The following is a 26,902-nucleotide window of genomic DNA, read 5'->3' on the forward strand; positions in this document are numbered from 1 at the left end:
CAGATCATGTGACACTTAGATTGCACACAGGTGGACATCATTTGATTAATTATGTGACTTCTGAAGGTAATTGGTTGCACCAGAGCTTTTTATGGGCTTCCTAATAAAGGGAGTGAATGCATACATGCCAATTTTCTGTTTTCTATTTCTAAACAATAGTTTTATTTATATATTTTTCTCATTTCACTTCACCAACTTAGACTATTGTGCTCTGATCAATCACATAAAATTCTGATTAACAAACCATTGAACTTAAGGCTGTAATGTAACAAAATACAAAAAAAAGTCAACAGAGTGAATACATTTGCAAGGCACTGTGTATATATATATATATATATAGCAGAAAAGGAGATTTGGCGGCACCAGTCTGTTGGCTCAGGTGCTATGTCCAAAGGAATGAGCTTTCCACCTTCTAATATATGCAGAGAATCGGACAGCACTCCAAGACTTGAAAAAAGTAGAAATCTTTATTCACCCATGTGAAAAATAATTGCAATTATTTTTCACATGGGTGAATAAAGATTTCTACTTTTTTCAAGTCTTGGAGTGCTGTCCGATTCTCTGCATATATATATATATATATATATATATATATACTGTGGGGTTTCGCTCTGGTACACAGGATTAGGAGATGCAGTATAGGGGAAATAACAAGTTCTTTGGATCAAACAGTTCAGTGTTTTATTCACACTTTAGGCAAGTGACAAAACAAGCAGTCATAATCAAGCAAAAAGTCACCTTGCAGTGTTGGTGGTAATTCACACCATGCAGCAATTCAAGCAGCACCAACCTTTTTTCACACCAAACAGGTAGCAAGCCTTCATCCAGACACAAGGCTCCCAGATCCCAACACAGAGACATAGCTTCTGAGCCCAGCTGCCTATTTAAGCCAGGTGCTGCCAAAACCCGGATCGGCACTTAAAATCGGGTTGGGTATTTGACCTCACCTGGCTGTAAATCAGCCCAGCAGCACACGCTGGGAGGAAAATACCTGTTTTCCCAGACCAAACCTCTCACTGTGTCACATATTTTCCCCCTTTGTTCAACCCTGAGGGGGTGAACACACGCTAGACAGTGTACCCAGGACGGGGCAGTCCGCTTTTCCCTGTAACCAGCCTGCCCTGTGTTCCACCGAAAACTTAAAGTTTTGTAGTGAGAGAAACCAACAGGTGACCCAGGCATTTCTGTCCTTGGACTGGCTCATTCCCTTGAGAGGGGAGTGGTCAGTCACCAGGCAGAATTTTCTCCCCAATAAATAATAGCGGAGAGATTCTAGTGCCCACTTGATAGCCAGGCACTATCTCTCCACTATACTTTACCAGGTCTCGGTTGGGGTGAGCTTAAGTCTGAGGAAGACAACGGGATGCTCATCTCCGTTGACTTCCTGAGACAGTACAGCACTGAGGCTTACTTCGGAGGCATCGGTCTGTACTATAAACTCCCTTTTGAAGTCGGGCATCACCAAAACCGGAGACTCGCACACGGCCTACTTCAAAGCCGCGAAAGCCTCTTCCCCCCGATCATCCCAGCGAACCATCGTTGACTTGTGTCCCTTCAAGAGTCCTGTCAAGGGAGCGGCTAGAGTAGCAAAGTGGGGAACAAACCTCATGTAATACCCCACCATTCCCAGGAATTACTTCATTTGCTGGCCTCTATTTTGTTCACTTGGGGTTTGATGACTCGGTGCACAATGACGAACCCCAGGTACTTAGTCTCTTCTAACCCAATCGCACATTTTTTTGGGTTAGCGGTTAGGCCAGCTTTCCGAAGGGAGTCCACTACAGCCTGCATTTTGGGTAGGTGACTTTCCCAGTCGGTACTGTGGATGACAATATCATCCAGATAAGCTGAAGCGTACCGACAATGTGGACGAAGGACAATGTCCATTAGTCGCTGAAAAGTGGCGGGGGCGCCATGCAGACCAAAGGGTAAGACCTTATATTGATACAGCCCCTCAGGCGTGATGAAGGCAGTTTTCTCTTTGGCAGCCTCCATTAAGGGCACCTGCCAGTACCCTTTAGTGAGGTCCAAAACAGAAAAATACCAGGCTTGTCCTAACTTCTCGATGAGCTCATCCACCCGGGGCATGGGATACGCATCAAATTTGGAAACCTCGTTAAGTTTTCGAAAGTCCGGCTTGGGTATCAATAATATAGGACTGGTCCACTCACTTTTTGACTCCTCAATGACGTCTAATTGCAACATTAGCTGCACCTCCTCCAATATGGCTTGTCGCCGAGCCTCGTGTACCCGGTATGGTTTTAATCTGACTTTTGCCTGAGGCTCAGTGACAATGTCATTCTGCATTATGGAAGTGCGTCCAGGGAGGTCCGAGAACACATCTGTGTTCCGACTAACGAACTCCCTGGCCTCCTGAGTCTGTTTAGAGAAGAGGCTGTCAGCAATTTTTACTGTGGCATCTGCCTCTCTTGCATAAGGCAGAGGGGCCGTTACCATCTTCTCCTAGAAAACCCGGCCGCGGGCTGTCGTCTGTACCGGTTTCCCTATCTTTCCACGGTTTCAGTAAATTCATATGGTAAACCTGCTCCGGCTTTCGCCGCCCTGGCTGGTGTACCTTGTAGTGTACATCTCCAGTTTTCTAGAGTACCTCGTAGGGCCCCTGCCACCTAGCCAGGAACTTACTGTCCACAGTCGGCACCAGAAGTAAAACCCTATCACCCGGGTTAAAGATCCGGACCCGAGCCTGCCGATTATAGACCCGACTCTGGGCTGGCTGAGCTGCCTCCATATGCTCCCTAACAAGAGGCAACACTGTCTCTATCTGATCTTGCATCTGGGTGTCTGCCATATAGCAGTTCAAAGGGTGAGAACTCAGTAGAGGCCTGGGATACCTCTCGCACTGCGAACATGAGATAGGGCAGAAGGAGGTCCCAGTCCTTCCCATCTTTAGACACTACCTTTTTCAACATATTTCCCTCATCATCTTGGACATAAAAGGGGTCCCTTCCTTGGTCGGTAAGAACCTCTGTAGGTAGTCCCACTCGGGAAAACATCTCCATTAACTCCTTTGCTATGAGTTTGGCCGAGGTATGTCGCAGTGGCACAACCTCCGGGTACCGAGTGGTGTAGTCTAGAATGACTAAGATGTGTTGATGCCCTCTGGCGGACTTCGGAACTGGGCCTATGAGGTCCATAGCTATTCGGTCAAATGGTACTTTGATAATCGGGAGAGGTACTAGGGTACTACAGAAATGTGGCTGGGGGCTAGTTTTCTGGCAGGTCGTGCAAGACTTACAAAACTCTTCCACTTCTTTGAATATACTGGGCCAGTAAAACCACTGTAGAATATGATCCTGAGTTTTCTGAAGCCCCAGGTGACCCCCGAGAACGTGATTGTGGGCTAGATCCAACACAAGCTTGCGATAAGCCTTGGGGACCACCAATTGTTCAATAGGCTCACCCCGTAGTTGGTTTACCCGATACAACATATCCTGATGAACCACAAAACAGGGAAACACTGACTCTGCCCCAGGTTGTTATGGTTCACCATCTACTATTAACACATTTTCCCAGGTGCTGGATAGGGTTGGGTCCCGACGTTGGGCGGTACCAAAATTATCCCCGGAGACATTGAGGTCTGCCAATTCAGGACCCGGTGGCAAATCCTCCTAGTCTCCCACCATCACACTTAGCGGGGTTGTCTCCCCCTTTTCCACTGAAGTGGCGGTCACCCCTACCGCTGGCCCTTCGGTCTCAGGTTCCCAGGATTCTGGCCTTCCCCCTGAGCCGGGCCATTTTGCTAGGGTTATCCCTGTCGCATGGGTATCAGTGACTCTCATAGCAGGCCACAGTGTCGGGAAGTCTCTCCCTATTATAAGTTCATATTGAAGATTTGTGGTGCCACCTCGTAGGTCCATCTACCAGCCACCCTGGTTAGAGACACCGACGCTGTGGGGTAGTCTTTTAAGTCTCCATATATGCACATCACCCCGACTTTCCGGCCAGTATACTCAGTGGACCGCACCAGTGTACCCCTTACTAGGGTCACCAGACTCCCTGAGTCCAGCAGAGCCTCCGCCGGAGTGTCTCCCACTTCCATCTTGCACAAGTGATCTAGAGACACTGGGGTACCTGTTGCACACAGCCTCCTGGCATATATAGCGACTGACAGTGGCCATAGTTAGTGTCCATGGGCTCAACCCAATGGGGACAGTCAGCCTTTAAATGGCCAGGCTCCTGACACTGCCAGCAGACTATCGGAGCCAGTTCCGCCGTGGGTACATCTGGGGTTTCCGACCCCCCTCCCGACAGAACCCACCTTTATATTCCTGGTAGCTTCATAGCGTTCCGCCAAGTCCACCATCTCAAGGGCATTGCCAGGAGACACCTGACTAATCTAGTGCTGGAGAGGGTATGGAAAAGCCCTCCAGAACATATCGGCTAACAGACGATCCAGCATAGCATTGGGACTCAGCACATCAGGCTGTAGCAAGAGGTGAAGTAATTTATAATATTGGGGTCTTGCAGGCTCAGCCGGGTTTAACCCCCACTGATGCACCTGCTGGGCCAGGACCAACACATTCACCCCCAGTCTTGCCAGAATCTCACCCTTGACTTTCTGGTAGTCGGCCGCTTGATCGTCCAGCAATTCGAAATACACCCGCTAGGAATCGGATGCCAGGAAGGGAGAAACGACCTCAGCCCACTGATAACGGGGTAGCTTTTCCCTGATGGCCACTTTCTCGTACATCATGAGGTAGGTTTCAATGTCGTCTGCGGGTGTCATCTTAGGAATCGCGGCACAGACTGCTTTCCGGGTATCATGGACGCTCAGGGTTGCTCCTGCTGTCTGCAAAGCCATCACTGTGTTGTAGCAGCAACTGGTTAGTCTCCTGCTGCTGCTTATTAGCCTTGTGTTGCTGCAGGTTTGTCTCTCGCTGCTGCAGATTAGCCTCCATGAGGGTCTTCACAACAGCCCCCATTTTGTCGTGGGGCACTGGTTGTAACACAGCTGGTTTAATGTACGACATACAACCGTGCCTAAAAAATGCAGAAACCAAAAATAGCAGCGTTCACACCAGCCTCACTGCTCTTGCCCACATACTCCACCAATTGTTACGTTTCGCTCTGGTAGACAGGATTTGCGGATGCAGTATAGAGGCAACAACATGTTCTTTAGATCAAACAGTTCAGTGTTTTATTCACACTTTAGGCAAGTGACAAAACAAGCAGTCATAATCAAGCAAAATGTCACCTTGCTGTGTTGGTGGTAATTCACACCATGCAGCAATGCTGCCTCAACGAGTCCATGAGCATAGCAGCACCTACCTGTTTTAACGCCAAACAGGTAGCAAGCCTTCATCCAGACACAAGGCTCCCAGATCCCAACACAGAGACATAGCTTCTGAGCCCAGCTGCCTATTTAAGGACAGCCAAGTGCTGCTAAAACCTGGGCCGACACTTAAAATCCGGTCCAGTATTTGACCTCACCTGGCTGTGAATCAGCCCAGCAGTGCATGCTGGGAGGAAAATACCTGTTTTCCCAGACCAAACCTCTCAATGTGTCACAATATCACTATATATATATATATATATATATATATATATAGTAAATGTGTACATCCTTGTATGTAGTAACTCTAAGTATAATTGTCTCCATATGTGTGGTAAATGTGTCTGTGTGATTGCCTCCCTGTAAGACTTAAATTTGTCAGGCTGAGATTTGTGGCTTTAATATGAACGCTAGCTCATACTACGGACATCTGAATGAGACTGAAGGTCTCACATGTCATAGTCAAATTGCATTTTTTTCCAATTATTTTTTCAAAAGCGGTGCTAAAGTTAATGCAAATTAAACAGAATGTGTGAACACACCCTAATAGCACATAACCCCAATAGTAACTTTATGTACCCTACATTAAGGGTACAACCCCCCCAATGCATCGGTTGGGCAGCCAAGTTGTCACATGTTTTAAATTTATTGTTAAAAGTAGTGGTTAAAAGAATACAAATTGTTAATGGTGGTACATAATTGCTGGTTTACATAGCGGGCCCTACACCGGACTGTATACTTATTAACAAATTGTCTACTTTTGATGGAATAGTGCCCAGCTCCCTAATTACTCTATTCAGAAGCTGGTAAGGCTTAGAGGTAACATCCCCATCCTTCCTCACCCGGTTCTTCTGGCCACCACACCGAGGCTCCAAGAGATGGCTGTGTTTACTGCTCACTGTACTGTGCTGTTTCCCTAACTCCCATAGAAGTGAAAAGGAGTTACTGAAACAGTGTTGCTCGGCGAGCCGTGTTGTTTCCGCCTCTCACAAGTTACAGAAAGCATAGCATGCTCTAATTGTTGTGTGTAATTTGTACGATACATGTGAATAGGGCTTTGAAAACCCCAACCTCTTGTATTGTATGGTAAGTTGCCAGAGTTTTGCTGTGTGAAATCCGCTGTACATGGACACAGCCAAGTGAGTGTGCTACTCAAACAACATGAGATTGGTTGTATCTTTACAAAGAGTTAACATGGAGGTAAGAATCACAAATGTATCCCACATTTGCCATTCTGGAACATCTCAGGACAGAGTGTGCTGCATGTAGAAAACCCAGTAATTTAAGCTTCCATCAGAAATATATTAAAGTGCTTGTTGTTAGGAAGCTGAGATTTTACTGTATTTAACATGTTTTGACATTTATAGTGTTAGATATTTCCAGATAGTAAAACGTTGTTCTTAACAATGTAGTGACATTGCAGGCTTTCTACGTAATCGTATGCTTTTTTGCTGCTATTTTGAAATAGCAGCAATTTTTAAATGTCATTTCTTATTCAACGTATTGTATTATTGCTGTTAACATTATGAGGTGACATCTGGGCGCTGCACTGGGTAAAGGATAACAATTAATTGGACTGTGTTTGCAGGTATTCTGTGGATCGCCATACAGACATGGATAGGATATTCAACATTGACTCTGGAAATGGATCGATTTTTACTTCTAAACCTCTGGATCGAGAGTCACTGCTGTGGCACAATATTACTGTAATTGCTACAGAAATCAGTAAGTCAGTCCTAAATATCAATGCTGTCCCTATCGTGATGAAGTGGGGTCTTTTTATGCTTAAAGGGAATGTGTCATCGAAAAAACAACCCATTGTTTAAATCACATTTTTATTTTAAACACATTTGTAAAGATTTTTTGATGATGTTATTTTTAATTTTCCATGTCACTATATTTAAACAAAAAAACTTAAAATCCTTCAGTTCCACTAGGCCTCATACTATACGCCATTTCTTGGTTTGTTCCAATCACTTTACCGCAGTTATCTGCTTATTATGACATGCACGATTAGGACTGTATTATACAAACAGATTATCTGTATTATATGTCTGACAGATTTCTGACCAGTCATTGGTCCGATGGCCGCTTACACACCAACTATTGGTCTGATTGGCCAGATAATCTGTTTGTGTAATACAGCCCTTAGACGTAAATCACCTCTGTGTATAGATAACACAGGATCCACCAATAGGTGATTGTCAAAGCTTATCTATTCTTTCCTTGTACAGTGACTTCTGCACAGAGCATGCCTAGAAAACTCCTATAGAAGTCAATGGCCATTTTGTCTATGGACCATGGGGCTGCCGTAAAGCAATTTTATTATTACTTTCTAAATGCTGTTATGAACAGCTCAGGCAAGATGGCTGCCAACATAATAATGTTCAGGAAACAGAATAAAAGAATCTGCAATCAGAAAATAAAAACATTAGAAAAATAGGATATATTCTGGTATCTGGTTTTACCTGACAGATACAAATTTGTGACAGGTTCGCTTTAAGATATTTTGGAAAACGTAGTTAGTCGTCCTGGATTCTAATTGTAGCTTTCTTTTTTCTGGATCCATGCTTTTAGCAAATATGAGAACTGGAGACAGGGACTTTGGGAGTGTGCATGTGTGTTTTCAAAAGAAGCACAGATAAATGGAAAACGCTCCGTTAATGGAATGTAATTGCGCTAACAAATGATGTTTGGCTATAATAATTAAATCTATTCTAAAACAATAACCATTTACTAATTGCTTCGTACTATATTCCCAGTCAAAGCTGACACAAATGCATTGCTGTCTTTACTGGAAGTCACCCAGAGCAAGATTAAAGTTAATAAAATTAGTAACCACTATGAAGTCAATCTGAAAGGCAGACACAATTACACATGAGGATCTGATATTGGCAGATGCACACACTTTCAAATTGCATCTTGTAGACTGTATAGGACACGCTGTCATTGAAGTGTGTAAAAGAGAACATTATCAAGTGATTAAATGGCACTTAAAATATGATTTTAGTTATGGCTCTATGTGCATAGTAAAAATCCTTTAATACAGCATTAGGGTTCTATAGATGCTGCAGTAGAAGAAGAAGAAGAAAATCCCTTTATTGTCCCTCAGTGGGGAAATTTTGGCATAACAGCAGCAATCACATTCACAACAGGAGCAGAAATAAGAGTAATTAGAAATTAAAGAGTAAAATACAAGAAAAACATAACACACAATTTACTTAAAAAATTCACTACTGGGTTTCTGAGAACAGCGGTGGTTATAGATCCTAACCGCTGCTGGGAGGAAGGACCTCCAATAACGTTCCTTCGTGCACCTAGGATGCAGCGGTCTGTCACTGAAAGAGCTCTCCAGCTCCACAACAGCTTTGTGCATGGGGTGGGAGACATTGTCTGACAGTGATGTTCATTTTGCTAGAGTTCTTCTGTCACCCACCTCTTGGATCAAGGGGACAACCTAGGACAGAGCTGGCCTTCTTAATGAGCTTACAGTTGCAAGAAAAAGTATGTGAACCCTTTGGAATGATATGGATTTCTGCACAAATTAGTCATAAAATGTGATCTGATCTTCATCTAAGTCACAACAATAGACAATCACAGTCTGCTTAAACTAATAACACACAAATAATTAACTGTTACCATGTTTTTATTGAACACACCATGTAAACATTCACAGTGAAGGTGGAAAAAGTATGTGAACCCATAGACTAATGACATCTCCAAGAGCTAATTGGAGTGAGGTGTCAGCCAACTAGAGTCCAATCAATGAGATGAGATTGGAGGTGTTGGTTACAGCTGCCCTGCCCTATAAAAAACACACACCAGTTCTGGGTTTGCTTTTCACAAGAAGCATTGTCTGATATGAATGATGCCTCGCACAAAAGCTCTCAGAAGACCTACGATTAAGAATTGTTGACTTGCATAAAGCTGGAAAGGGTTATAAAAGTATCTCCAAAAGCCTTGCTGTTCATCAGTCCACGGTAAGACAAATTGTCTATAAATGGAGAAAGTTCAGCACTGCTGCTACTCTCCCTAGGAGTGACTGTCCTGTAAAAATGACTGCAAGAGCACAGCGCAGACTGCTCAATGAGGTGAAGAAGAATCCTAGAGTGTCAGCTAAAGTCTTACAAAAGTCTCTGGCATATGCTTACATCCCTGTTAGCGAATGCACGCTACATAAAACACTAAACAAGAATGGATTTCATAAGAGGATACCACAAAGGAAGCCACTGCTGTCCAAAAAAAACATTGCTGCACTTTTACAGAGCACCTGGATGTTCCACAGCAGTACTGGCAAAATATTCTGTAGACAGATGAAACCAAAGTTGAGTTGTTTGGAAGAAACACACAACACTATGTGTGGAGAAAACGAGGCACAGCACACCAACATCAAAACCTCATCCCAACTGTGAAGTATGGTGGTGGAGGCATCATGGTTTGGAGCTGCTGTGCTGTGTCAGGGCCTGGACGGATTGCTAACATCGAAGGAACAATGAATTGCCAAGTTTATCAAGACATTTTGCAGGAGAAATGAAGGCCATCTGTCCACCAGCTGAAGCTCAACAGAAGATGGGTGTTGCAACAGGACAACGACCCAAAGCATAGAAGTAAATCAACAACAGAATGGCTTAAACAGAAGAAAATACGCCTTCTGGAGTGGCCCAGTCAGAGTCCTGACCTCAACCCGATTGAGATGCTGTGGCATGACCTCAAGAAAGCGATTCACACCAGACATCCCAAGAATATTGCTGAACTGAAACAGTTCTGTAAAGAGGAATGGTCAAGAATTACTCCTGACCGTTGTGCACGTCTGATCTGCAACTACAGGAAACGTTTGGTTGAAGTTATTGCTGCCAAAGGAGGTTCAGCCAGTTATTAAATCCAAGGGTTCACATACTTTTTCCACCTGCACTGTGAATGTTTACATGGTGTGTTCAATAAAAACATGGTAACAGTTAATTCTTTGTGTGCTATTAGTTTAACCACTTCAGCCCCGCTAGGTGAAACCCCCTTCATGACCAGAGCACTTTTTACACTTCGGCACTACACTCCTTTCACCGTTTATCGCTCGGTCATGCAACTTACCACCCAAATGAATTTTACCTCCTTTTCTTCTCACTAATGGAGCTTTCATTTGGTGGTATTTTATTTCTGCTGACATTTTTACTTTTTTTGTTATTAATCAAAATGTAACGATTTTTTTGCAAAAAAATGACATTTTTCACTTTCAGCTGTAAAATTTTGCAAAAAAAACGACATCCATATATAAATTTTTCGCCAAATTTATTGTTCTACATGTCTTTGATAAAAAAAAAATGTTTGGGCAAAAAAAAAATGGTTTGGGTAAAAGTTATAGCATTTACAAACTATGGTACAAAAATGTGAATTTCCGCTTTTTGAAACAGCTCTGACTTTCTGAGCACCTGTCATGATTCCTGAGGTTCTACAATGCCCAAACAGTAGAAAACCCCCACAAATGACCCCATTTCGGAAAGTAGACACCCTAAGGTATTCGCTGATGGGCATAGTGAGTTCATAGAACTTTTTATTTTTTGTCACAAGTTAGCGGAAAATGATGATGATTTTTTTTTTTTTTTTCTTACAAAGTCTCATATTCCACTAACTTGCGACAAAAAATAAAAAATTCTAGGAACTCGCCATGCCCCTCACGGAATACCTTGGGGTGTCTTCTTTCCAAAATGGGGTCACTTGTGGCGTAGTTATACTGCCCTGGCAATTTAGGGGCCCAAATGTGTGAGAAGAACTTTGCAATCAAAATGTGTAAAAAATGACCGGTGAAATCCAAAAGGTGCACTTTGGAATATGTGCCCCTTTGCCCACCTTGGCAGCAAAAAAGTGTCACACATCTGGTATCGCCGTACTCAGGAGAAGTTGGGGAATGTGTTTTGGGGTGTCATTTTACATATACCCATGCTGGGTGAGAAAAATATCTTGGTCAAATGCCAACTTTGTATAAAAAAATGGGAAAAGTTGTCTTTTGCCAAGATATTTCTCTCATCCAGCATGGTTATATGTAAAATGGCACCCCAAAACACATTCCCCAACTTCTCCTGAGTACGGCGATACCAGATGTGTCACACTTTTTTGCTGCCAAGGTGGGCAAAGGGGCACATATTCCAAAGTGCACCTTTCAGATTTTGCAGGCCATTTTTTACACATTTTGATTGCAAGGTACTTCTCACACATTTGGGCCCCTAAATTGCCAGGGCAGTATAACTACGCCACAAGTGACCCCATTTTGGAAAGAAGACACCCCAAGGTATTCCGTGAGGGGCATGGCGAGTTCCTAGAATTTTTTATTTTTTGTCACAAGTTAGCGGAAAATGATGATTTTTTTTTTCTTCTCTTTTTTCCTTACAAAGTCTCATATTCCACTAACTTGCGACAAAAAATAAAAAATTCTAGGAACTCGCCATGCCCCTCACGGAATACCTTGGGGTGTCTTCTTTCCAAAATGGGGTCACTTGTGGCGTAGTTATACTGCCCTGGCAATTTAGGGGCCCAAATGTGTGAGAAGTACTTTGCAATCAAAATCTGTAAAAAAATGACCGGTGAAATCCGAAAGGTGCACTTTGGAATATGTGCCCCTTTGCCCACCTTGGCATCAAAAAAGTGTCACACATCTGGTATCGCCGTACTCAGGAGAAGTTGGGGAATGTGTTTTGGGGTGTCATTTTACATATACCCATGCTGGGTGAGAGAAATATCTTGGCAAAAGACAACTTTTCCCATTTTTTTATACAAAGTTGGCATTTGACCAAGATATTTTTCTCACCCAGCATGGGTATATGTAAAATGACACCCCAAAACACATTCCCCAACTTCTCCTGAGTACGGCGATACCAGATGTGTCACACTTTTTTGCTGCCAAGGTGGGCAAAGGGGCACATATTCCAAAGTGCACCTTTCGGATTTTGCAGGGCATTTTTTACACATTTTGATTGCAAAGTTCTTCTCACACATTTGGGCCCCTAAATTGCCAGGGCAGTATAACTACGCCACAAGTGACCCCATTTTGGAAAGAAGACACCCCAAGGTATTCCGTGAGGGGCATGGCGAGTTCCTAGAATTTTTTATTTTTTGTCGCAAGTTAGTGGAATATGAGACTTTGTAAGGAAAAAAGAAAAAAAAAGAAAAATCATCATTTTCCGCTAACTTGTGACAAAAAATAAAAAATTCTAGGAACTCGCCATGCCCCTCACGGAATACCTTGGGGTGTCTTCTTTCCAAAATGGGGTCACTTGTGGCGTAGTTATACTGCCCTGGCAATTTAGGGGCCCAAATGTGTGAGAAGTACCTTTGCAATCAAAATGTGTAAAAAATGGCCTGCGAAATCCGAAAGGTGCACTTTGGAATATGTGCCCCTTTGCCCACCTTGGCTGCAAAAAAGTGTCACACATCTGGTATCGCCGTACTCAGGAGAAGTTGGGCAATGTGTTTTGGGGTGTCATTTTACATATACCCATGCTGGGTGAGAGAAATATCTTGGCAAAAGACAACTTTTCCCATTTTTTTATACAAAGTTGGCATTTGACCAAGATATTTTTCTCACCCAGCATGGGTATATGTAAAATGACACCCCAAAACACATTCCCCAACTTCTCCTGAGTACGGCGATACCACATGTGTGACACTTTTTTGCAGCCTAGATGCGCAAAGGGGCCCAAATTCCTTCTAGGAGGGCATTTTTAGACATTTGGATCCCAGACTTCTTCTCACACTTTCGGGCCCCTAAAAAGCCAGGGCAGTATAAATACCCCACATGTGACCCCACTTTGGAAAGAAGACACCCCAAGGTATTCAATGAGGGGCATGGCGAGTTCCTAGAATTTTTTTTTTTTGCATAAGTTAGCGGATATTGATTTTTTTTTGTTTTTTTCTCACAAAGTCTCACTTTCCGCTAACTTAGGACAAAAATTTCAATCTTTCATGGACTCAATATGCCCCTCACGGAATACCTTGGGGTGTCTTCTTTCCGAAATGGGGTCACATGTGGGGTATTTATACTGCCCTGGCTTTTTAGGGGCCCTAAAGCGTGAGAAGAAGTCTGGAATATAAATGTCTAAAAATGTTTACGCATTTGGATTCCGTGAGGGGTATGGTGCGTCCATGTGAGATTTTATTTTTTGACACAAGTTAGTGGAATATGAGACTTAGTAAGAAAAAACAAAAACAAAACAAACAAAAATTTCCGCTAACCTTGTGCCAAAAAAATGTCTGAATGGAGCCTTACCAGGGGGGGGGGGGGGGTGATCAATGACAGGGGGGTGATCACCCATATAGACTCCCTGATCACCCCCCTGTCACTGATCACCCCCCCTGTAAGGCTCCATTCAGACATCCGCATGATTTTTTACGGATCCATGGATACATGTATCGGATCCACAAAACGCATGCGGACGTCTGAATGGAGCCTTACAGGGGGGTTATCAAGGACAGGGGGTGATCAGGGTAATCAGGGTGATCACCCCCCTGTCACTGATCACCCCCCTGTAAGGCTCCATTCAGACATCCGCATGATTTTTTACGGATCCATGGATACATGTATCGGATCCACAGAACGCATGCGGATGTCTGAATGGAGCCTTACAGGGGGGTTATCAATGACAGGGGGTGATCAGGGTAATCAGGGTGATCACCCCCCTGTCACTGATCACCCCCCCTGTAAGGCTCCATTCAGACATCCGCATGATTTTTTACGGATCCATGGATACATGTATCGGATCCACAGAACGCATGCGGATGTCTGAATGGAGCCTTACAGGGGGGTTATCAATGACAGGGGGTGATCAGGGTAATCAGGGTGATCACCCCCCTGTCACTGATCACCCCCCCTGTAAGGCTCCATTCAGACATCCGCATGATTTTTTACGGATCCATGGATACATGTATCGGATCCACAAAACGCATGCGGACGTCTGAATGGAGCCTTACAGGGGGGTTATCAATGACAGGGGGTGATCAGGGTAATCAGGGTGATCACCCCCCTGTCACTGATCACCCCCCCTGTAAGGCTCCATTCAGACATCCGCATGATTTTTTACGGATCCATGGATACATGTATCGGATCCACAGAACGCATGCGGACGTCTGAATGGAGCCTTACAGGGGGGTTATCAATGACAGGGGGTGATCAGGGTAATCAGGGTGATCACCCCCCTGTCACTGATCACCCCCCCTGTAAGGCTCCATTCAGACATCCGCATGATTTTTTACGGATCCATGGATACATGGATCGGATCCACAAAACGCATGCGGACGTCTGAATGGAGCCTTACAGGGGGGGTGATCAGTGACAGGGGGGTGATCACCCTGATTACCCTGATCACCCCATGTCATTGATCACCCCCTGTAAGGCTCCATTCAGACGTCCGCATGTGTTTTGCGGATCCGATCCATGTATCCATGGATCCGTAAAAATCATGCGGACGTCTGAATGGAGCCTTACAGGGGAGTGATCAATGACAGGGGGGTGATCAATGACAGGGGGTGATCAGGGAGTGTATATGGGTGATCACCCGCCTGTCATTGATCACCCCCCTGTAAGGCTCCATTCAGACGTCCGTATGCTTTTTGCGGATCCGATCCATGTATCCGTGGATCCGTAAAAATCATACGGACGTCTGAACGGAGCCTGACAGGGGGGTGATCAATGACAGGGCGGTGATCAATGACAGGGGGGTGATCAGGGAGTTTATATGGGGTGATCAGGGGTTTATAAGGGGTTAATAAGTGATGGGGGGGGGGGGTGTAGTGTAGTGTGGTGTTTGGTGCGACTGTACTGACCTACCTGAGTCCTCTGGTGGTCGATCCTAACAAAAGGGACCACCAGAGGACCAGGTAGGAGGTATATTAGACGCTGTTATGAAAACAGCGTCTAATATACCTGTTAGGGGTTAAAAAATTCGGATCTCCAGCCTGCCAGCGAACGATCGCCGCTGGCATGCTGGAGATCCACTCGCTTACCTTCCGTTCCTGTGAGCGCGCGCGCCTGTGTGCGCGCGTTCACAGGAAATCTCGCGTCTCGCGAGATGACGCATATATGCGTGACTGTGCGCCAGCCTGCCACCTCCGGAACGCACATGTGCGTTAGGCGGTCCGGAGGTGGTTAAGCAGACTGTGATTGTCTATTGTTGTGACTTAGATGAAGATCAGATCACATTTTATGACCAATTTTTGCAGAAATCCATATCATTCCAAAGGGTTCACATACTTTTTCTTGCAACTGTATCTAATCTCTGTCTCTCAGCCACAGTTTAGTTCAGTTCGGTTTTTTCCCCTTTGACAATGAGTGGGAATAAAACTGAAGTGTTTTCCCCCGCTATTGACACCCTATGATGGATCTCAATACCGGAAAGGGAAAACCACAGATGTGAAAATAGCCTTAGACTGTCAACCAGAATGATAAGCAGATAACCTTCACAAGGAAGGCCTAAAAATGAGTAACTCATAGTTTACTAATATTAGATGTTTAGACCTTATTCATACAACCATATTTTTCGCCCACATCCGATCCGCTTTTCTTGCAGATTGTATGCAGATCCATTCATTTCAATGAGGCCGCAAAATATGCGGACAGCACACCATGTTCTGCAGCCCCACAAAAAAAGATAGAACATATCCTATTCTTGTCCGTTTGGGGACAAGAATAGGCATTGCTACAAAGGGTCAGCAAAAAACGGACACAATATGGATGCCACACGGACGTCATTCCTATGTTTTGCGGACCGAAAAATGCATACGGTCGTGTGAATGCATCCTTAATCAGAGGACTTTCTCTCTATATACAGTATATGTAACACAGCTAATTTTGAAATGTGGCACAGTTTATTGTGATGATGTGGAATTTGTTGTTTAAGGAGTGCAAGTAAATCTGCAAAATAGGGCTGCACGATATGGGAATTTTGTTTGATTGCGATTAGGGCCCTAAAAATTGCGATAGCGATATGCAAAGCGATATTTTAAGGGAATTGTGCTAGAGGTCTATTTGCTTGGATTTTCAAGGCAAAAGCACACAGAAATTCCTGAGAATGCTGAAATGTAGTTATGCTTAACTCAAGAACTGAAATGCACAGTGTTTTTCAAAATAAAACATCTTTTACTAAATTAAATAACATATTTGCATTACTGCAAAAGTACAAAATACAAAACTTGCAATTTTCTTAACAGCACTGCACAGAACATATAAATAGAATAAAAGAACATTTGTTCATTAAAATAACGACTTGCCTCCAGCCCCTCCTCCCTCCCCGCACTGTAACTGATGTATCGCCGGCCGTGCTGTGCAGCATAGCGACCGGCGATACATCCGTGTCAACCACGTAAAAAGTCAACCATCGCTTTATGGGGGGGGGGGGGGGAGTTTGTCTTATAAAGCGAAAAATATGATAATACAATTGCAGCATTTTTGGGTCTGCCAATTGGCGATTGCGATATGTTGCGTTGCGATTGCTTTGGCGATATATTGTGCAGGCCTACTGCTAAATTTTCAAGGAGTTTTACCGTGATTACCACTTTTGTACCCTGTACCATATATATAGAAAGGAGGAGAGGTCTCCCTCTGTCACTCAGCTGACAATCACTGGTGACCACAATGGGATTACTGGGTACTGATGGATTGTGATGGCAGCTGGACCTAATGAAGGACCCCAGTGAGTTCCAAACATAAAAAATAACATAATTGCATTTTTCCCATTCAGCTAAAAATGGTTAATAAAAGTTAGTCACAAAGTTATATGTAAAACGGTGGCATCGAAACAAAACCGTGTATGGCTATATCAATAGGAAAATGACAGAATGCATAGGTAAAAAAAGAAAAACAATGCTGTGTCCTCTGGCACAAAAGAATATCCTTAATAAAAGAAACATCTTAGGCTACTTTCACACTCTCGTTTTGGTTTTCCGTTTGTGAGTTCCGTTCAGGGCCCTAATGCATTCTGTAAGGAAAAGGATCTATTCAGAATGCCTCAGTTTGCCTCCGTTACGTCTCCATTCCGCTTTGGAGGCCAAAACTGAGCCAAACGTTCTGACACACAATGTAAGTCAATGGGGACAGACCGTTTTCTATGACACAATCTGGCACAATAGAAAACGGATCCGTCCTCCCTTGACTTTCAATGGTGTTCAAGACGGATCCGTCTTGGTTATGCTAAAGATAATACAAACGTACCCGTTCTGAACGGATGCAGGCATTTGCATTATCTGAACGGATCCGTCTGTGCAAATCCATGACGTGAAAGTAGCCTTACTGATAAATTCAGCTCTGCTGCATCTGTGTATGCATATAGAACTGCCTGTGAGGATTAGGTTTGTGTGACATACGGAAAATGCTAAACGCATGCAGAATGATGAAAATAGCTTATGCCTTTCATATACGGAAAGCTTTTGTAGTCTCTAAGAGCAAATAAATCTCAGTGGCTGAGATCCCCTTCTTAGTACAAAGCTTGGGTGGTTTGGTACTGAAATGAAACCATCGCATGTAATTACCGTATTTATCGGCGTATAACACGCACTTTTTCCCCCTGAAAATAGGGGGCAAATGATGTATGCGTGTTATACGCCGATTAGGGCTGAAACGTGTCCTCCGGAGGCCAGAGAGGCAGGACTGAGCCGGCCGGCACAGCGGAGGGAGGAGGAGGGAGTCCCTCCCTCCCCACTGTGAGCGGCTGCCGCTGAAGACCAACGAGGACAGAGTAGGAGGAGGAGGGGAGGGACTGTGGCCACTGCGCACCAATGAATGTGCCGGCCATATCCCACAGTTCCGATCGGAGTCCCAGCAGTGTAATGCTGGGGCTCCGATCGCTTACCATGGCAGCCAGGAGTCACGCTACTGAAGCCCTGGCTGCCATGGTATGTTAGTGAGCAGAGAGCAGCGCATTATACTCACGTGCGCTGTGGCCGCCGGTCGCTCCTTCTTCTGTCTGTGCGGCGGATTGCTAATGCTTACAGCATTAGCAATGCGCCGCACAGACCTATGAGAAGGAGCGACCGGCGGCCACAGCGCACGTGAGTATAATGCGCTGCTCTCTGCTCACTAACATACCATGGCAGCCAGGACTTCAGTAGCGTGACTCCTGGCTGCCATGGTAAGCGATCGGAGCCCCAGCATTACACTGCTGGGGCTCCGATAGGAACTGACACTGCCACCAATGATGGGGGGGAGGAGGGGGACCCTGTGGCCACTGCCACCAATGATTAATACTGGGGAGGGAGGGGGGGGGGTTTGCGTTACCAGTGGGGGCAGATCAGAGGCTTTATTTGAAATTTATTTATTTTTCCTGAAATTTCCCTCTAAAATGAAGGTGCGTGTTATACGCCTGTGCGTGTTATACGCCGATAAATACGGTACTTTACATTGCAATGGTTATTTCATAACTTGTGGTGGAAATCTGTGCTGCAAGAAGCGTTCAATGTCAAGATGGTTTTTCATCTCACAGTTGCTGGAAAACTACTACAGATCACTCTCTGTGATCTTTACAAGTGCACAATCCAGAAGTGTAATTTACAGGGCATTTCAGAGTAGTGTCTTCTATATACATGAGGTGAAATAACATCATTAGGGTGCACCCATTCATTTATCAGTAAAACACACAATCAGCAGTCTCTGGCCATTTATGCACACAGTTAAGGGACATTTATCAAGACTGGAGCTCCTATACACCAGCAGTGATGGCCAGTTCGCATTGTTCGCCAGCGAAAACACATGTGGGCTGCCATCTTGACTCACAAGTCCGGCGATGCACAGGTAAGCCCTTACCTGTGCCTGTGCCGCGAGCTGGTCTGAAATCAAATGCGGTCACCGGGAGCAGGCAGTTCTGAGAACAGCCCGATGAAGGCCCCCGGCGGCTGTTCTCAGAACTGCCTGCTCCTGGGGACCGCATTTGATTTCAGACCAGCTCGCGGCACAGTTAAGGGCTTACCTGTGCATCGCCGGACTTGTGAGTCAAGATGGCAGCCCGCATGTGTTCGCTGGCGAACAATGCGAACTGACCATCACTGTACACCAGTCTTGATCCCGCTGCACTGGAGTGAGATGTGCCTAATTTATTAGGAGGCAGATGCCACTATATATTTTTGTAGCGTCACTGGCAGTCTGTGTCCCAGAAACTGAAGTCTACTTAACATATGCTCGTTTGTTGTGTAAGTTATAGTTAATCCAGCAAAGCCGTGCCCCCTCCTGCTAAGCCCCCCTTCTCGCAACTTCAGAGAAATGTTGAGAAGCCTAAAAAATTGCAAATTGTGACTCACATATGGCGTGTTCCATAATGTGTGACTTTTTTATGCCACAATATTGACATCAAGGGCCTAATAAATATCCTTCAGCGTGTCTTACCTCTAGTGATGTGATAACACCTGACAAAACACCAAGACCTACAACATGCTGTGTTTTTGAAATGAAACAAGAAATCTATAAAAAAAAAAAAAAAAGCCACATAATTACTAAAAATGTGAGAAGCAAAAAACAAAAAAAAAAAAATGTGTTTCTATGTCCTGCATTTCATCTTTTCCATAGACCTTCAGCTGATATCCGGAGCTAACTTTTTGCAGCAAAAACACAGCTAAAAATGCAAAAGTGCAGAAAAATATGGTGGTTAATTATTAAGACCAACATTTTAGACGCTGGTCTTAATAAGCCCCTGCGCTGGCATTGGCCTCTACATAACTTCGGGATATCCAGCGCTGGTCTAAATGTAAGCCAACTTCCTTGCTGGCGAATATTTAGACCATTTTCTAAGCCTAAAACCACCGACACCACCCCCACCCGACACCACGTCCACTTTTTCAGACCTGGTGTGAGCCGGGAAAAGTCACAGATTGCGGTGCAAATAACCTTTGCGCTGTAATCTGGGCCAGAAATATGCTTAATATAGGCGTATTTCTGATCATAAATGGCCCGCTATGTGTAAAGGCACCCTAATGAAGTTAATTTTTAAAACGTATCCTAATCTAAAACAGATTCTGCATGTGATAAAGGAATATGCACCATATGTATGATGTGTAGTGTGAAGCCGGTCATACACATTAGATAAATGTTGGCCAAATCCTTCTATTTGAGGGGGAGCCGCTGACCAGCTAATGACTGTAGGACGTTCCAGGACACATCTACATATTATAAGATATTTCTACAACTTTTCCCATCTTGTCATAGAAAAGGGTGCTGTCAAATTTGTAGAAAGTGAATTTTCTTTTTCTAGAAACAGCGCTTCTCCTGTGCATGGGCAGTGGATAGTATTTAGCCCTATTCATTGAACAGAAATGAGCTCCAATGCCAGATACAGTCTATTGATTGATGTGGTGCTGTTTTTTTGGGGGAAAAATGGCCTTCCTTCTCATCCCATACAACCCGCCTACAATTCTGTCCTTTTGCTATGTACAATATTTACAGCATATATGACTAGTGTTCCTAGGAGATACATGCATGATAAGTTTCTTTTAATAGGGTTGTATTTTCTAGTTTTAGGGTACATGTATTTTTTCCCCATTTGATTTTGTAACAAAAGTGTCATGCTACATTTACTAAGCGGCTATGATTTTCTGCTTGAGAAGGTCGCTGGCAAATTGGCGATACACAGCTTGTGTTCTTCTAATTAAGCTTCTGATTGTCAGATCCAAAAACTCACAGAGACGGAGAGAGAGAAAAAAACTGTTTCCAGAAATCAAGCCTTTAGCAGCTGCCTTCTGATCTCTGCACAATTTAGCCCTCTATCAACCACTGTACCCAGCTCTCTCATCTTTTTTATTCCAGGTAATCCTAAAGAAAGTAGCCGCGTTCCTGTGTTCATTAAGGTCTTGGATGTCAACGACAATGCCCCCGAGTTTGCCATGCTGTACGAGATCTTTGTGTGTGAAAATGCAAAGGCAGAACAGGTGTGTATAATAGCGCCACTCTCCGCTCATTTGCATTGAAATTAGTGCTGATGGAGCAGTGTTCCCGTACTGATGGCATTGTGAAAGCGGGAATGGTCATCAGCTTTATTGGTTCCGTAAACTCGCAAAACTAGTCTCACTGGCAAAATGAGGTGACACTACCATCATGGTACAAAATATATCATGTTGTGAATGGGAACCGGGTGTACAGTATGCTAAGACCCTCAAACTGTGCACCTGTAAAATCATGGTTTCCATATTTCACCCAAGCCTGTTCTAACTGAAGTGTCATATGCAGGTTGTACGAGATTAAGAAAAAAAGGTTTAATTTTCCCAGAAGCATCTCCTTTTTTGGACCGTGTCTGGTATTGCCACTCAGTTTCTTGAAAGCGGTGCAATGCCAGACACAGCCAATGAACAATAGTGGTACTGATACTATTACTTGAGTAACGTAGCCTTAAATGGTGTTGGCCACTTTCTGATTACTGTTGACCTATATGTTTGTGAGATGTACAGTATACAGTATATGGCACATATAGTCTTTGTAGAAATTCTGCACCATTTTCTATATTTCATAAGGTATTCTCATTTGTTTACAAAGTCTTTTGTACTGTCCACACAGAGGTCCTGTCCATAAGATGGCTGCTGATGGAGGGTCATGTGGCCAGGCAAATCACCTCCATGTGATGTTTCCTCTATCCACACTACACCTGCACTAAACCCCAACAGAACAAGTGCAGATGGCAGGTGCAGTGTATTTGAATGGAGAAGGCATGATATGGAGGTGATTTGCCTGGTCACATGACCCTCCATCAGCGGCCATCTTATGGACAGGACCTACGTGTGGACAGCACAAAAGACTTTGTAAACAAGGGGGCATACCTTTTAAAATATAGATAATGGTGCAGAATTTCAAAGTGCCATATAATCATCTCACAAACACATTAATAGCAAAAGAAAAATTAGAGTTGTCCTGTGAGGGTGAGAACGGTGCGAACGTACCTCTCCCCAAGGTACTGCTATAAGCGTAATAGGAAAAACAAAGGGGCAGTAACAATTAAAACGTGATATTTATTGGTATGACTAAAACGAGTAAAGTCCCCTTACAAGACAGACAAACAGACACAGTCGGGTACTGTGTACAGGTGTGCCACTAGAACGGTGACTCACTGTACCCAGAATCCCTAGAGCGAGCCCTTTATGAGGCTGTGTGGACCCCAAGGGTCACGAGGTACCACAAAAGTGCTAATAGACCCCGGCAAGGGTGTCCTGGATCCCACTTGGAGAGCAGGAGAGAGCCTAGACGGGATAAGAAATAAGGATGGATCTTACCGGTACCGTGGCAAGCCGTGCTTGGTGACGAACAGGCAATGCAGACGACCAAGGTAAGTTCTTGTTCCAGTACGTGGATGGGGTGTTCCGATTTGAGGGAAGGGTACTTCGTAGGTAGAAAAATGCCTTTTTGGAAAAGGGGGGCGCAAGGGGAACAGCTGTCCCTATTGCGCCCTACTTGACCTACTGTGACCCTGTTACCCTAACACGGGATCCGTGCCCCGCAAGGGGTGGTCCCGTCCGGAACCTTACCCTGAACTAAGGTCCCTATGACCAAACACATTAGTCAACAATAACCAGAAGGTCATTAGAGCAGTAAAATAAGATGGGTTTTGTTAAAGGCAGGCAAAGTCCTAAAAAGAATTATAAAACCACCATTCACCGTCAGCACAGCTGCTCTGGTGCTCCCCAACAATCTTTCTTTACTTGGCTGGAGCGATGACATGTCCATTTACATATGACCACTGCAATCAGTCACTGGCTTTAGTGGTGTATAGCTTGAGATATCTTAGGCCAGTGATTGGCTGCAGTGGTCACGTATGTAGAAGGGCACATCATTGATTATTTTATCACATTCCTTGCCTTTGCCCAAATTTTATATGCTCTCTGACAGCCCTTGTAGTTATCTAGGGATCCAATGGTCAGTGCCCAGTACATTTTTACAACTATTGCAAGTTCAAAAAGTTTTCATAGAGTGAAATTTTTTCCAGAAGATTTTGTTTATCTATTGGTTTTAATTAAAAGAGCATATTTTCCCACTACATGTATTAAAAGACGAACAGCTACAGATTTGAAATAACACCTGTACTGGCAAGAGTGGCATAGTTCTGAAGACGTGTACATTATGATGATGAGTGACAATTATGTTAATTACTGTAATAGAAGAAAATGACATGTTAGGCCTTGTTGAATTTTATTGTACATTAGTACAGTGCAGGGTTAAGTATTCCTTTACTTGCAGGTGGACACGCTAATAGTTGGTTCTAAGAACCCATTTAGTCAATTACCATCTCACTACATAGCCCTATATTGGAACTTACTTTCATACTTTTACTAGTAGATTTTTAGATAGTTAGCAGGAGATAGATAGATAGATAGATAGATGGATGGCAAGAGATAGAGTACTTGAAATGTTAGACCTTTGATCCAGTTAAATGGATACCAAAGGTGCCCATGCACCTTCAGTAGTTTTTTTTGGCCAACAGCTATATCTTGGTTCGGTGGGGAGAGAGTGAAGTAAGCTGCTGCCAGAAAAACAAAATTATTAGGCCAAAAAAATCCCCCAATCCTTCTCTGGTCCGATGTCATCTGTCGGGGGAGAGTCAGGAGCTATTGGTCCTGCTGAAAATCCAGTGATTTTTTGAATAATTATACGAGTCCTGTAGATTCCAATAAAACTTTCACAACTTTTTATCCTTCTACACAAAGCCTTATCTGTATTCTGGCATGTTTATTCTATTATACCTTTTATATTGTTACACTTATGTGTGAGTAATCACAAGTCAAGTGCATTTGGTAAATTAAGTGATAAATTAGTGACTTAGCACAAATAATGATGTGCTCCACACATGATTTACAAGATGGCGTTCATACATAACTGATAAAACATTGTACATTGAGCAATAATAGACCCCTGCAGGTTTGCATATCTGAAGAACTACATAAATGTGTATATTAACCCCTTAATGACCAGGCCATTTTGCACCTTCATGACCAGGCTTATTTTTGAAAATCTGACATGTATCACTTTATGTGGTAAGAACTTTGGAACACTTTAACCTATCCAAGTCATTCTGAGACTTTCTCATGACACATTGTACTTCATGACATTCATAAATTTGAGTCAATATATTTCACCTTTATTTATGAAAAAATCCCAAATTTACCAAATTTCTCTGCTTTTAAAACAGAAAGTGATACTTCATAAAATAATTATTGCTTCACATTCCCCATATGTCAACTTTATGTTGGGATCATTTTGTAAATGTCATTTTATTTTTTGGGGACATTAGAAGTCTTTTTAGAAGCAATTCTTAACATTTTTAAGAAAAGTTCCAAAACCCACTTTTTAAGTACCAGTTCAGGTCTGAAATCACTTTGCGGGGCTTACATAGTAGAAACCCCCCATGAATGATCCCAATGTTCATCTGACAGGTTAGATTATGTGCTATTTTTATAGAGCAGGTTGTTACAGATGCAATGATATCAAATATGTCTACTTTCTTTGTTTGTTTGTTTCAGTTTTATATAATAAAGCATTTTTGAAAAAAAAAAAGTTTTTGTGTCTCCATTTTCTGAACATCATATTTTTTAATTTTTCTGCTGTTTTTCTTGGTACCATTCTTGGGTACATACGATTTTTTGATCATTCATTATTACACTTTTTGGGGCAAGGTGACCAAAATTTTTTTAATTTTGGCACAGTTTTTGATTATTTTTACGGCATTCAACCTAAGGGGTTAGGTCATGTGATATTTTTATAAAGCAAAAGCAGGTCGGTACGGTCGTGGCAATACCTAATATGTATACTTTTTCTTATTTATAAAATTTTTACACAATAATAGCATTTTTGAAACCAGAAAAATATGTTTTAGTGTCTCCATAGTCTGAGAGCCATAGCTTTTTTATTTTTTGCCCGATTGTCTTAGGTAGGGTCTTATTTTTTGCAAAATGAGGCGACGGTTTGATTGGTACTATTGTGGGCGGCATACACCCTTTTGATCACTTGGTGTTGCACTTTTTGTGATGGTAGGTGACAAAAAAAAATGATATTTTTATAGAGCTGGTTGTTATAGATGCGGCTATACCAAACGTTTAGGGTATTTTCTTTTCTTCATTTTTACCCAATTATAAATGTGCGTATATGGGAAAATATTATATTGGTTTTTTTTTTTACTTTTTTACTTTTTATTTTTAAACTTTTTTTTACTGTATAGTGTACTGCAGTGTATTTTCATGCACAGTAAGCCTAATCAGGCTCCTGCCCCTGGCAGGACCCTGTCAGGCTAACATACCATGGCAAGCCTGGATGCCTGTGTAAGGCGTCCAGTTGCCATGGTAACCATTAGGACACTGCCACAGCAGAGCAGCAGCCCAATGGGAGTGGTAAAGGGGGTTGATCAACACAGCAGCGCAGCCTTGATCTTCTTAACACTCACTGAGGAAATTGGAGCTGCGCTGCTGAACTATGTGACCAATCACAGCAATTCAAAGGCAGGGACCACACTGATTGATCCCTGCCAGGTGCCCGGACAGCTCTGCTGTCCATGACATCCGTTTACATGCTGGTGTCACACAGTACGTAATTGGTCATTAAGTGGTTAAAAGCATTCTGTCACCTACTGCAAGCCCTATTAATGGTTTCCAGGGTCAGTTTGTGGGTACATAGTAAGAGAATGTTTGTGAGTATCGACATACAGATGGAGCAGTTCTAAACATGAAATTGATATCATATCATGGTGCATAATCACATCGCAAAAGCCATTTGAAAGGCATTCAAAAAGTCAATAAAAAGTTTATTGCTATTGTTTACTTAAAGGGGTTGGCCACTTTCTGGCTACTTGTGACCATTGTGTATGTAAGATCACTATATGCCACTTACTGATATAGCCTGTGTTGATATTCTGTGCTGTGTGCTATATTTCATAAGCCATGTCCCGTTGTTAGGCAAATCTTTTGTGCTGTCCACATAGAGGTCCTGTCCTTAAGATGGTTGCAGATGGAGGGTCATGTGACCCCTCCATGTGATGTCAGTACAAGTGCAGATGGAAGGTGCAGGTATCTGAACAGGGAAGACAACACATGGAGGTGATTTGCCTGGTCACGTGACCCTCCATCAGCAGCCATTTTATGGACAAGACCTCTGTGTGGATAGCACCAAAGACTTGGCAAACAAAGGGGCATATCTTATGAAATATAGAAAATGGTGCAGAATTTCAACAAAGGCTATATTACTAAGTGCCATATAGTCATCTTACATACACCTTGGTCAACAGTAGCCACAAAGTAACCAATTATTTTAAATTGTTAAGAATCAAAATAATTATTGCTACATCTGTATAAATTATTGATCTGGAGTCAGTGGGGATGGTACTATTCATGTAGTACTACTTAAAATGGTTTGCAGGAGGTGACAGATTCACTGTAATGTCCCCTGGTGTGTTTCGGCATACATGTTTTACTTTATGTTCTTCTGTATTATTTATCGCTAGTTAAAGGTAAAGGTATAAAGTGACAAGACAGCATTTAGTGTGTCAGATTGCATCAATGAAAAGGTCCTTGAGCTTTAGAACAGGTAATCAAAATTGAGTACTTATTTTTCTAGCATAGTTAAGGAAATGAGAGTTTATGATAAAAGTAAGCCACTAGATTGCAGGGACACAAAGTGTT

The 26,902-nt window shown here is 43.2% G+C and overlaps 1 protein-coding gene across 4 annotated transcripts in view; it reads left to right on the top strand.

The window, feature by feature from the left end:
- LOC122938642 (cadherin-6-like) overlaps nt 1-26,902 on the top strand; it is a 361,198-nt gene that overhangs the window by 306,274 nt on the left and 28,022 nt on the right. For all 4 annotated transcript variants that reach the window (XM_044294304.1, XM_044294305.1, XM_044294306.1 and 1 more), the window contains 2 exons: nt 6,882-7,018; nt 21,060-21,181. In XM_044294304.1, coding sequence (XP_044150239.1) covers nt 6,882-7,018; nt 21,060-21,181 — 259 coding nt within the window. The remainder of the gene's footprint in view (nt 1-6,881; nt 7,019-21,059; nt 21,182-26,902) is intronic.

Source organism: Bufo gargarizans, chromosome 5 (assembly GCF_014858855.1).
Source record: "Bufo gargarizans isolate SCDJY-AF-19 chromosome 5, ASM1485885v1, whole genome shotgun sequence".
NCBI classification, from domain to species: domain Eukaryota; kingdom Metazoa; phylum Chordata; class Amphibia; order Anura; family Bufonidae; genus Bufo; species Bufo gargarizans.